This window comes from Sinocyclocheilus rhinocerous, unplaced genomic scaffold (assembly GCF_001515625.1).
Source record: "Sinocyclocheilus rhinocerous isolate Xijiao unplaced genomic scaffold, SAMN03320098_v1.1 scaffold65, whole genome shotgun sequence".
Taxonomy (NCBI): domain Eukaryota; kingdom Metazoa; phylum Chordata; class Actinopteri; order Cypriniformes; family Cyprinidae; genus Sinocyclocheilus; species Sinocyclocheilus rhinocerous.
The window spans coordinates 1453123-1465662 of NW_015662000.1; the positions used below are offsets into that span (position 1 = coordinate 1453123).

General features: G+C 35.5%; 1 protein-coding gene across 1 annotated transcript in view; it reads right to left on the reverse strand.

The window, feature by feature from the left end:
• Positions 1 to 1847: 1847 nt before the first annotated feature.
• The window catches only part of relch (RAB11 binding and LisH domain, coiled-coil and HEAT repeat containing), a 59962-nt gene continuing 49269 nt past the window's right edge, over positions 1848 to 12540 (reverse strand). The window contains exons 27-32 of the mRNA XM_016536998.1: positions 11200 to 11263; positions 10477 to 10615; positions 10149 to 10265; positions 7057 to 7145; positions 5795 to 5865; positions 1848 to 2467 (exon numbers count right to left, since the gene is read on the reverse strand). Coding sequence (XP_016392484.1) covers positions 2347 to 2467; positions 5795 to 5865; positions 7057 to 7145; positions 10149 to 10265; positions 10477 to 10615; positions 11200 to 11263 — 601 coding nt within the window. The 3' untranslated portion in view covers positions 1848 to 2346. The remainder of the gene's footprint in view (positions 2468 to 5794; positions 5866 to 7056; positions 7146 to 10148; positions 10266 to 10476; positions 10616 to 11199; positions 11264 to 12540) is intronic.

Genomic DNA, 12540 nt, shown 5'->3' on the forward strand with positions numbered 1-12540 from the left:
TATATATACACACACACACACATACATATCATATATATGTTATATATGTATACACATATATATATATATATACATATATATATACATATATATATATATATATATACACATCAAATCAAAGTTTTGTAGGGCAACCAACATTAAAATGTTGAAAAGAACAGGAAATGACATCATAGAGAGTACACCAGTGGAAATGGACCACTTTGTGTGTTAAGGTCAAGAAGTCTTAAAATATCAGATAATTCTGTCTTTCTATATGTCAAAATGAAAATTGAGATAAAAAAAAAAATCATAATTATTGTATAAAAAGTCAAAATTTTGACATACTTAAAGGGTTAGTTCACCCAAAGATGAAAATTCTGTCATTAATTACTCACCTTCATGTCGTTTCAAACCCGTAAGACCTTCGTTCATCTTCGGAACACAAATTAAGATATTTTTGATGGAATCTGAGAGCTGTCTGACCCTGCATAGACAGCAATACAACTGAAATGTTCCCAAGTCCAGAGACGTCACGCTGGATCTGTTTCCTACGTTGTTGTGATTTGATCTGAACGAAAACAGCGTATCCGTATGACGCAGCTTACACAGAACAGCATACACCATTTACGTCCAGCTGATACTCTCCAAAATGGCGCTACAGTGTGATGCGGATGAGACGAATTGTTGAATAAAGTCGTTTTTTTCTTCTTTTGCGCACAAAAAGTATTCTCATAGCTTTGTAAAATTACGGTTGTACCCCTGATGTCACATGGATTATTTTACCGATCTCCTTGCTACGTTTCTACACTTGGGAACATTTCAGTTGTATTGCTGACTATGCAGGGTCAGACAGCTCTCAGATTCCATCAAAAATATCTTAATTTGTGTTCCGAGTAATTAATGACAGAATTTTCATTTTTGGGTGAACTATCCCTTTAATAATATGAATGAGACAAAATTAAACAATAATTTACTAAGATTAACTAAGTAATTGAGATAAAAAGTGTTGAGATAAAAAATGTCAACATATGACATACTGAGCCATAATCATGAAACAAAAAGTTGAAATTATGACATAAAATGATCGAAATGGTGCTGATACCCTTGTGGGCAGTGCGCCGACATACAGGGCTGTCGTGCTATGGGCGTCCCGAGTTTGAATCCTGCCCCCCTCTCCCTCTCAATGCACTTCCTGTCAACTCTAAACTATCCTATCACAATTAAAGGCAAAATTGCCAAAAATAACTCTTTAAAAAATAAATAAAATAATTAAAATTAAAAGACAAAACCATGACATTAAAAGTAAAAAAAAAATTATGAAACATTTAGTTAAAATAGTCAAAATAAGACATAAGCCAGAATCATTAGATAAAAAGTCAAGATTGAGATCTTGACTCTCCAAAACGCCTTCATAACTTGCCATCAAAGTGGACACATATTGGCCGGAACTCAAAGGTTTTTAGTTCCTGTTTGCTGTCTTGTTATGCACTCAGTCAACAACGCAACAGGAATAAAAACACGGAGAGGCAGAATGTTCCCGTGGTTTTATGCAGCCGTTCTCTCCGGGTTTGGAAATGTTCCTGGCATCTGACTCACAGTGCTCTTCAACTCTTGCCCTGCGCTCATGAGTTTTTAGTAATTTATCAAAATATTTAAAAAGGTTTGCTGCATGGTTGATGTACGCTACGCGTATAAAAAAAAAGTGTTTTTTAAAGGAAAAAAAAAATTTGCGTCTAAGTCGCATTTTATTATTTCATTCAGAAATAGGCCTAATGCCGACACGAAATCTGCTGTCAAGCCGGACGTCTAAGAAAGCAAAAAGCCATCTGAAAGAGAGTTCAAGAGACAACACACTGAATCAGAAGTACATAAGTGGTCTTCACATTTTATTATCTTACGACACAAATTTTAAAATATACATGATAATGGGTACTGTTCTCTCGATTCACTGTATTTTACAGTTATTTACTGTTGGAGCATATCCAAAATAAGAGAAACAAAACCCCGGACAATTTTACACACTTATGTAGAAAATATTCTCCAGAGACACAGCAACACATAAAAGACAACAAGAAGAGGAAGGAATCATTGTTTTGATTTCATGAAGTTCACATTGTCCAAAAAACAAACAAAAACAGGTGAAGTGATGCAAATAAGCCTCTGAAATAAAATCATAATAAAAAAAAAGGAAAACATTGACACATGAGTGCAAATTTCTTTGGAAGCTGGAAAAAAATGTAAGACATAAATATGTTAAAAATATAGCCTATCAAATCAAAGACAAACAAAAGAAAGGCAGACGATTGACTTCAAGTAGGAGATCCCAGAAAGTGGAGGGTTCATGGGAAACACCCAAAACAGCTCTCATTTCTTTCTCTGGAAAACATTCGCCAGCATGGCACCTGAGGTGGTCAGCTGGCCCATCTTACTTAGAAACTTGGTCTTTGCGTCCTCACCCACCAGACTCGCTGCAATAGAGATGGACCTGAAAAGAGACATCACCGCATTCATAGGTCAGAATCCACCCACCAATCAAGGGTCGTATAAGCACCAGCTGCTGATACAGTGGGGAAAATATTTATTTGATCCCCTGCTGATTTTGTTGGATTTTTTGGTTGGTATTCTGTCTCCATACATTAAAATAAACCTACCATAAAAATGACAGACCCTTCAATTCTTTGTAAATGGGCAAACTTACAAAATCAGCAGGGTATCAAATAAATATTTTCCACACACTCTCTCTCTCTCTATCTATCTATTAGGGATGTTCATTTTAACCAGTTAACCGACCGTGAATAATTTTGACAGATTAATACAATCAGTTAGACGGTTTAAAAAGTCATTTATTTATTTTTAGTAATTTATCAAAATATTTAAAAAGGTTTGCTGCATGGTTGATGTACGCTACGCGTATAAAAAAAAAGTGTTTTTTAAAGGAAAAAAAAAATTTGCGTCTAAGTCGCATTTTATTATTTCATTCAGAAATAGGCCTAATGCCGACACGAAATGTTTACAAACATTATAATAAACACTGTAAACATAGCTAGGCTATTTTAGTTCCCCTCACTCCACAACAAATCCTTTCAATTAACAGTACATTCACAATAAAAACAAATCTTTGTGCTTTTGTAAAATACTAAATACTAAATGCTAAAGAAAAATAGGATGCCGCTTTCTGCCGTCTGGTTTCCTTTTGCGCAGCACAAAAATGAACTGAAACTCTGAATACTAGGCAACTTGTTGCACAGTTTTTCTTTTGTTTTCTTAATTTATTAAGTAAAAATATATTTCTCGTATAGGCCTATTTTTCGTTATATATATATAGGCCTATAGCCTAGCTTTATTATGTATTTCTCCACTCGCAGAAGCGCTGCAGGTGCGTGATGTGATATGATGACCATGTGAATCCTCATGTTCTGTTTTTTGCTGCTTTTTGCGCATGTACAAATAATCCCTGGGAAACAAATGTTAGTATTTTTTAACGGGTCACAGACACGTATCCTTTCTAATTTAATTAAATTTGAATTTAAAATAATCTTGTCCGTTAACGGTTAATAATCGGTTAACGAGCGTCGGTTGTCGATTAGGAAAAATAACCAAAATGAACATCCCAACTATGTATCATTCAGCGTGAGACTCATGCAGTTGACACGGTTCTCACGCTCTCATGCCACACATCTACTTTCTCACGGAGTCAAAAGTAGCCCCAGTTAAACTGTAATAATAGGATATTGGCGAAACAAATTTGGTAAAGGCTCCAGTGCGTATTTGTGTTTGCGCTCTGGAAAGCATCAAATGTTTCTATTTACAACATGTTTTTGTTGCATTGAGCAGTGTAGTAAGTCACAGACATATCTGTTGATTACTTGAACACCTGTGATTGGCCACTGCGGTCAAGTTAGTCAGAATTCACAAACCTCTAAATGCCAAATTTTTGCCTGCATGCTCGCAAATCCTCTCATTTTAACTAAGTGTAACACAATGTAAATAAGAGCTTCATTGATTATAATGAAACATTGTGAGATCGCGATAAAATGAAGTGAGAGCTTTTTTTGTGATTAGATGCAAGTGCTATTTGCTGGCTTTCTAGGCTTACATAATCCATTTAGAACTTGAATAATGTTTTGAATTAGAAGCAATAGGACAAAAATACTACAGTAGAACAAATAAATAAGAAATGCTACATACACTGTATAAAGTAATCAAATACATAAAAACACTGCATATTCTTCACTGTGTTAATTAAATGTATTTCTTAAAGTTACAAAAGTGATTTAGTCAAGAGCAGTGAGAGATTTTCTCTCTTTTGTTGTTTGATTAACATGAATGACAGACAGCAGGAATATTAGACTGCTGTCACTTTAAGAGCTACCCGGATCCAATATGCTGTTATTTACACATGTGTTTTCTTTCTCTCGCGTTTGCTTTCAATTAAGACCTAAATTACTGTGAACTTACAAATTTAAAAATGTTTAAATGTAATTTCTTCCTGTTTAGGCAAAGCTGAATTTTCTTATTATTATCTAAGCTGAAAACTGTTGTGCTGCTCAATATTTTTGTGAAAACTGTGAGTGACACGCCTTTTTCTGGATTCTCTGATAATTCTTTTGCAATATATTAGTTGTATATATAATATGTCCGTTGTCACATTTTGGCAGATTGGGCGTGAATAAAACTTTGCAAGGTCATGCAAAAGAAATAACACATAGTTATGTGATGAACGGAATCATTTTTGAGTGAAGATTTTACCACCATCTCTGTTTTATGGTTAAAAACACTCAGTAAATCACTTTGTCTTTCGCATCTTTTTTTACATCTTGCTCTTGAACTTGTTTCCCCTAAACATTCACGCTGTAAATGTCACCCGCCCAACTAATTAAATATAAAGATCCCCGAACAACCCACACCATTTGTGAGAGGCAGACTCAACTGATGTATCATGACTTGTAGTGACAGTCTCAATGATAGACTTCACTGCAGTTATAAAGTTCGAACATTTATAAATATCTCAACAAAACCACTGGAAGCGTTGCTACGATACCAACTGTGAAATTTAAAAGACAAATGCTGTTTATAATCAAGCCACATCTTTAGGTTAAAGGTTTTAAAGAGTGCCACACGTGTTCGCAGGCTGGGTATGTTTCGTTTTGGAAACCTCAGTTAGAGAGAGTCCTTAGCAAGCAAAAATCTTGACTGTACATACCCTCTCACTTCTTGACAAAGTCATTCAACTCTTGAAAATGGCAAACTTCAGCAAATAAAAATCCATTGTGCATATTATACTACGTTTTATATAAGGAAAAAACAGTCAGCACCAAATTTGGAGTGGAAATATTAAATAAATAACAGTGTATGTGTCCATGTAGCTTTACACAGCTGCTATAAGTGTAATATGAAGCAGCAGTACCATTGGCCTACAGGCACAGCCCAAATGGAGCGGGTTTGCAATAATTATGTGGCTAAGCCAGTGGCCTGCAATGCCTGATGGGAACTATCTAGCAGTGGAGACACTGAGTCAAACCCAAGCTGAACTCAAACAGATAAATCATTGAGGAAATTAACATGCGCAAAGCATTCCTGAGTACGTGTTCTTGAGAACTCTTGTAAAATTATTTATTTTTACTCCGCTACTAAATGAGCACTTGTTCGCTTGTTTTGTTTTGTGGCCAGGGAGTTATTTAAACTAAAACAGGAGAAGCAGACACTGTATTCATTAGATTTTCCTCTTAGTGATTTGAGGCTTCATTTGCAGTAAATAAGAACACTAAACATGGTGACTGTATGAATGAAATGAATGAGTTTGTCTTCTCACCCTTGTGCCTCTCCAATGCCTTTGTTCTCCACCTTTATTTCACACTCCTTTATCATGGAACTGAGAATAACCTAAAGGACAAACGGGAAAAGAGGGAGTATTCTTAGAGCACTGCTGGGAAGTCTGACATACACGCAGACACACGCACATCAGCTGGACATTACTAGGCAAAGGAAATGAAATAAATAGAAATTGGGTTACACGACATGCAGCGTGATAAAACGTTAGGACGACAAGACTAGACCAGGCTTTGGAAAAGCACACAATGTTATGGGTCAGTATTTAATTAAGAATTATAGGTGGTGGTTGTTGTAGTTGTGTCATACAATTCAATTCAAGTTTATTTGTATAGCGCTTTTCATGATACAGATCGTTGCAAAGCAGCTTTACAGAAAATTTCATTTCTACAATATATTTAGTAGTAGCTTGTCAGTGGTGACTGTGTCAAATTGATGTACATATGGCAGAAATGTACGGTAAAATTCAGTTAATGACATAATCAAACAGACGATAAACACTATTAAAGGGTTAGTTCACCCAAAAATGAAAAGTCATTAATTACTCACCCTCGTGTTGTGTGGCGGCACCGGTGTTGTGCCGAATTCTGCACCCCTGCCAGATTATGCACCCCCTCGTTGAAGTCGCTACCTGATTGCCTAATCCCAACCCAACCCCTAATCCTAACCCCTCCCCCACACCTACCAATACTAGGGGGTGCATAATCTGGCAGGGTGTAAATTTCGGCACTACACCGGCGCTGACCCAGATCCGGCGTGATGACGTCATGATACTGTCGTGAACGCGTGTCCACAAGTGACGCAGGAGTACGAAAATGTGGAATAAAGCAGTTATTTTTGTTTTCTTTGCGCAAAAAAGTATTCTCGTAGCTTTACAACTTTACAGTTGAACCACTGATGTCACACGGACTACCTTGTCGATCATCTTGGTACTTTTCTGGACCTTGAACGTGGTAGTTACCTTGCTGTCTATGGGAGGGTCAGAGAGCCCTCATATTTCATCAAAAATATCTTAAATTGTGTTCCGAAGATGAACGAAGGTCTTACGGGTTTGGAACAACACGAGGGTGAGTAATTAATGACAGAATTTTCTTTTTTTGGGTGAACTAACCTTTTAACAGCAATGATTATATGTTGCAATCAAACTTGTAGCAAAATTTGGTAGTTTATGTTGTTTCAGGGTGGGCATACAGACATGACAAAGAAACAATTATGAAAATGTTTTTTGAAATCTTGATTTAATACCTCATGCTCCGGAGAGAGCTGCTCCATATCTGTCCTCAAACATCTCAGTCCAGGGAGGAAATGATTCACCATGAGTTCTTCAGAAATAACTAAAGCCCCGGAGTTAAGAAAAGACTGTCAAACATACCTGTGAAATATACACGTCTACCCATCTACAGTTCAGTATGCATACTTGGGGAGAAAAAAAATAATGAAATAAATATACGGAGTGTCAATTTACACTAAGTGCAAATAGGCTATTTACACTAACTCCGCCAACCAACGTGTGATTGGGGTAGTCAACACTACAAAAGACGACCATCAAACATCAGCTCCAGTGGTGTAGATGGTAAAACACGTGCCGTAGTCTTTTTGACTTTTTTTTCTCCCTTTTCAAATCTCATATCACATCGGAAAGGCATTTATTTTCAATAAAATTGAAGGAAATAATCAAAAAGTTGAAAAAGTATCGGGTAGGGTTAGGGTAGGTGTAGGGAGGGCTTTATTGTCCTAATAAGGTGGCATCCATTTAATAATTTGAATTCAAATGATAATTTACACTCAATACGTTATTATTTCATATTGTTTTATAATGTGCTACAATACTGAGGGGCAGATAATTGCCATTATTTGCAATAAGTAGTATGATAAGCAGAAAAACAGTGTAAATAGAATCTTACAGCGCAAAAATACTATAACTCCAATAAAAATTTAATACATTGAAACTATATAACAGAAAAAGTCAACAACAAAAAAATGAAAATAAAATTTAAAATGTAAAACTATAATCAACCTATAATTAAGGTTGTTAATAATTTCATTAAATTGAAATGATAAAACACACACACAAAAAAAACTACAACTACATGAAAATAGAGTGGAAACAACAAAAAAGACTGAAAATAAAATAAAAACTAATTCAAAATTGAATACTATAATACACCTCTAATTAGGGCTGTTGATCTATAAATGTTTCATAAAATAAATTACTAACTAAAACACCGAAGAAAAATAAAACTACTATAAAACTAATAGTCATCGAGTGAAAACAAAAACAAAAGACAGAAAAAAGTAATTTGAAATTTAAAACTATATTAGACCTACAATTATGGCTGTTTATCTTTTATGAAATTAATTAAATGATTTACCAATTAATTATGTTACACCATGATGTTACATGATATACCAATGAATTGATTATTTGAAATAAATAATTAAACCGCATATACCAATATCTGCTGTGAAAAATGTATTCTTAAAACAGCTAAATATTACATTTTTACTAAATGAACATGTAATTGACACCTCTGCTCACAATGCCCCTCAAAACATAAATACTAATTCCAAATATTATACGAATTTTGATTTTCAAGAATAACTGGTAATTCAGCTGAATCGACTAAAAACCGCAAATGAATGAAACAACAAACACAGTGTGTTAACTCGAGTTACTGGTATCAGCCTGATGATCGTCGCACCCCTAAAAGCGACCAAACCGAAACCATGACCACCACAAAACTTGATATAAACCCAACCGTGAGAAATTTGCACTGTTAAACCCCATAATGACTTGCACTTTTACAGTAAATACACACCAGTATACAGTCCACGATCCAGACTCAACCTCATATTGATCATGTTGCAAAACCTCAAAACACAGACAGGACGAGGTTTTACAAAACTGCCTGGGGGGGGCAAGCCACTGCTACAGGGGGGTCTCAACTGTGACACAGCAGACAAAAATGAAATGAAACAGAGAAAGATGGGGGGGTGGGGGGGAGAACAGGACAAAAGAGCATCTGCAAAGGCATGTATGCTGGGAATCCTGACCAAAGGGCTGGGCTAGGCTCTCTTCGCTCAAACAGACAACATCACAGAGCAGTTAACGACAAATTCTGCCATCCACCCTGCAATTTAGTGCACAAAAATGGCTGAGGTTTATTTTCTTTCTTTTCCTGCCAGCGGGATATGTAAACATTTTCGCAACGACCAAGCTCTCAGAAGAAAAGGAGGAAAAAAAAAAAAAAAGAGAGTGAGAATGCAAATCCAGCTATGGAGACTCATGTCCAGCTTAAATAGTTGACCATCGCTCAAAAACTCAAAAAGCACAGAGAGAAAGTGGCCACACAGACTGTGTGTTCAGTATCTGTTATTAAGTTGAAACTGGAGGCAAGACTGTGGTTATACAAGCTGCCATACGCCACAAAATCAGTAGAGAAACCAGTGAAAGATGGCTCCTGCTCCCAAACATCAGCAGTGGAGGTGTACAGTCCAATTCCGCTGTCTATCTGTTTTCCATTTGTAATCAAAATGTTCCCTCTTAGAGAAAAATCAACTTCTGGAAATTTTTGGAAATGCAAACCGCTGGGCATTACTGAGGCTTACAAAAACAATAAAACCGCTTGATTGATTCGTTGAAAAAAGCCTCAAATGGTCAGTCAAAGGATTGCCCTGACTGTTCATGGATTGTCTGATGTATCCCCAAAATAGCAAAGGCTTGACAAAATGACAAGTTACAATCTGATTGGCTTACACAAATTTCAGGTTTTTAAATAGCTGTCCCACTGAGAAACAGATGCTGATTTAGACAAACAGCTTTTCAATTAACTGAATTGTATAAAATGATATGAATAAACACAAAATTAAAAAAATATATGTTATGCGTTACGTGTAATAAAATACTAAGTATAGAGGACTCATATTTTCAACAGAGGTGAAGGTTTAAGATGGTTTTTCCAAGTAAAAAAAAAAAAAGAAAAGATAGATAGATTTGTTTCTTACAGACAAGCAGCTTTTTGGTTCACAAAACATTATTTGATAGACTGGAGACGTGGATTATTTGTGGATTACTGTAATGTTTTTATCAGCTGTTCGGACTCTCATTCTGACGGCACCCATTCATTGCAGAGGATGTGATGTAATGCTACATTTTTCCAAATCTGTTCAGATGAAAAAACAAACTTCATCTAAATCTTTGATGGTTTGAGTACATTTTTCATACATTTTCATTTTTGGGTGAAGTATTCCTTTCATGCTAATAGTCAAAACCTTGCTATGTAAGACAAGTTGAAAGGCGGTTCTAAACTTCAAATTTAGAAATATATAAAGGATACAACAGCAGGATAAGGCGCTGTATGCCTCAAACAGTTGAGTGGCAATGTCAATTCTTTTACTCTCCACTGTCTGCTGGTTGTTGCACAGAGCCAGTTTGTGCAAATGAGGAAGAACAACTGTTGAAAAAAAACAGACAGAGAACAGGACATGAAAGAAACAGAAAATACTTCTGCCACAGTATAATGTATGTGCACTAAAGGGCAAACACAGCCACAGAAGCACGACGGTACTGTTATCATCACATTACAACACGCTATGGTGTTTTTCCTCTGTGCAAACAGTGAAAAACTTTGCATATGCAAGTGAATACATAGTGATGACGCTCACATTCATCTCTGAAGCGTGGCTCTGTGTTGGGTCCTACTCTTCCAAATGTTTTGATGATTTCCATGTGCAAAGAATGCTGGTCCTGATACTGGGGGTCTTCCAGAAAAGAGGCCAGCTGCATTTTCACTCTCTCTAGCAGCTAATAAACACACATGACACAAAAATAAATAAGACCTTCTCTATACACTTTGTCAACCTTAGTTCAAATTATATATAGGTTTAGATTATATTTTTATACATTTATTTTTGCTGTAAATAATAATAAATATATAATTATGTATAATATATATAATAAATATATACATTTATTTATTTGATATTTTTCATTTTATGTTGTATTTAAAGCCCTGAACTGTGTTCTGTTGGGATGTTTTTTTTTTTTTTTTAAATATTACATATGATACGTGTATAACAATACCCAAACATATCAATTTTTCAATAATTCAGAGATTTAAATACTTTTAAATTGACAAATACATGTGGGTTGTGTTGTATTTTTTTTATATATTCATTTTTGTTTTTTAAGCCCAGAACGGTGTTTAAATATTACATATGATATTATATAACAATAACCAAACATGTGTATTTTTTAATAAACTAGAGATTTAAATACTTTAAAGGGGTCATATGATGCTTTTTTAAAGATCATTATTTTGTGTATTTGGTGTAACAGAACAAATATATGTGGGTTGTGTGGGTGTCTGTAATATGGAAGACTCGTACCTCTTTTTGAGTTACGGTTTCCATAATAGTTCCGAAGGCAGGTATTGTTGATATCCTCACTGAGCTGAAAGCAGAAAATCAGTCACTACACATCCAAAAGAAACCATTCCATTACCCACTAAAATGATAAAAGATGCATGAATGGTACAGAACCATGAGATGCCAATCACTTGATGGAATATGTGGTAAGCAAGATGATTAATGTCACATGATCATTCCCATGTCAGTATGAAAACCAAAACAGAAACAAACAGACAACAAATATCCCCCCCCCCCAGAAAAGTAAAAATAAAAAATATCCAACCGAGAGAATGCGGAGAGGAGACAAGATATTTGGTTTTTAAAGCATCTCATAGCTGCGGTTAACTCACAATTCAGGACCACTGCACAAGGTAATAAGGGCCGGGGCTACTCGCTTGTCAATTAAGGCTTCGCTCATGCCTCGAAGAACCAGCTGCAAACCAGTCAGATGCAAAAGAGAGACGGGGGGTGTCAAACACAAATGGCCAAGAACCTAGCAGGAGAGGGGGGTGGTAGAGGAGACTGTAGTGCTAGGGGGCCTTGGGAAAGAGTGACTGGCAGCCAAACATGCCACGGGCCACATGGATGGACAAATGGGCTGAATGAAGGGATGAATGGACTGTGGAAAGCAGGCAGCTTCTCCAAGCATGCGGCGATTAGTGTAGCCTGAACGAAGGATGTTAGTACACCGAGCACGTGAGACATAAACAAAATAAGCACGGTCTCTCAAGCCTTGGTTTCATCAGGAGAGCCAGAAATACACTTTCGCACTGACATAACATTAGCATGAATTACAAATGATTTACATACATGGCATAATTCTATCAACCGGAATGATGGTTAACAATGGTATATTTCAAAAATAAATATGTATATATAGGGGCATATTTCAACCGCAAAATAAGAAAATAAAATAAAAATATAAAATAATAAAAAAAACTATATAAAATATTAATTTTAGAATTTTTATAATAAAAAAAGCCTATTTTAGATTTATTTTGCATTATGACAATAGTTTTGTAGCAATTAAGCACATTTAACCCTCTGTTGGTTAGAAGCTTATTTTAATGCAAAATAAATAAATAAATAAATAATACATTACATTTTTCATCTACAATTTTATGTATAAATCATGGTAGTATTAATTATATATTGTATTTTTGTTGTTTAAAAAAAAGTCCAAAGAGGTTTGCTTTCATTAAAAGGTTAGTTCACCCAAAAATGAAAATTAGGCTGCGTTTTACTCACCCCCGAGGCATCCTAGGTGTATATGACTTTCTTCTTTCAGACGAATCCAGTCGGAGTTATATTAAACATTGT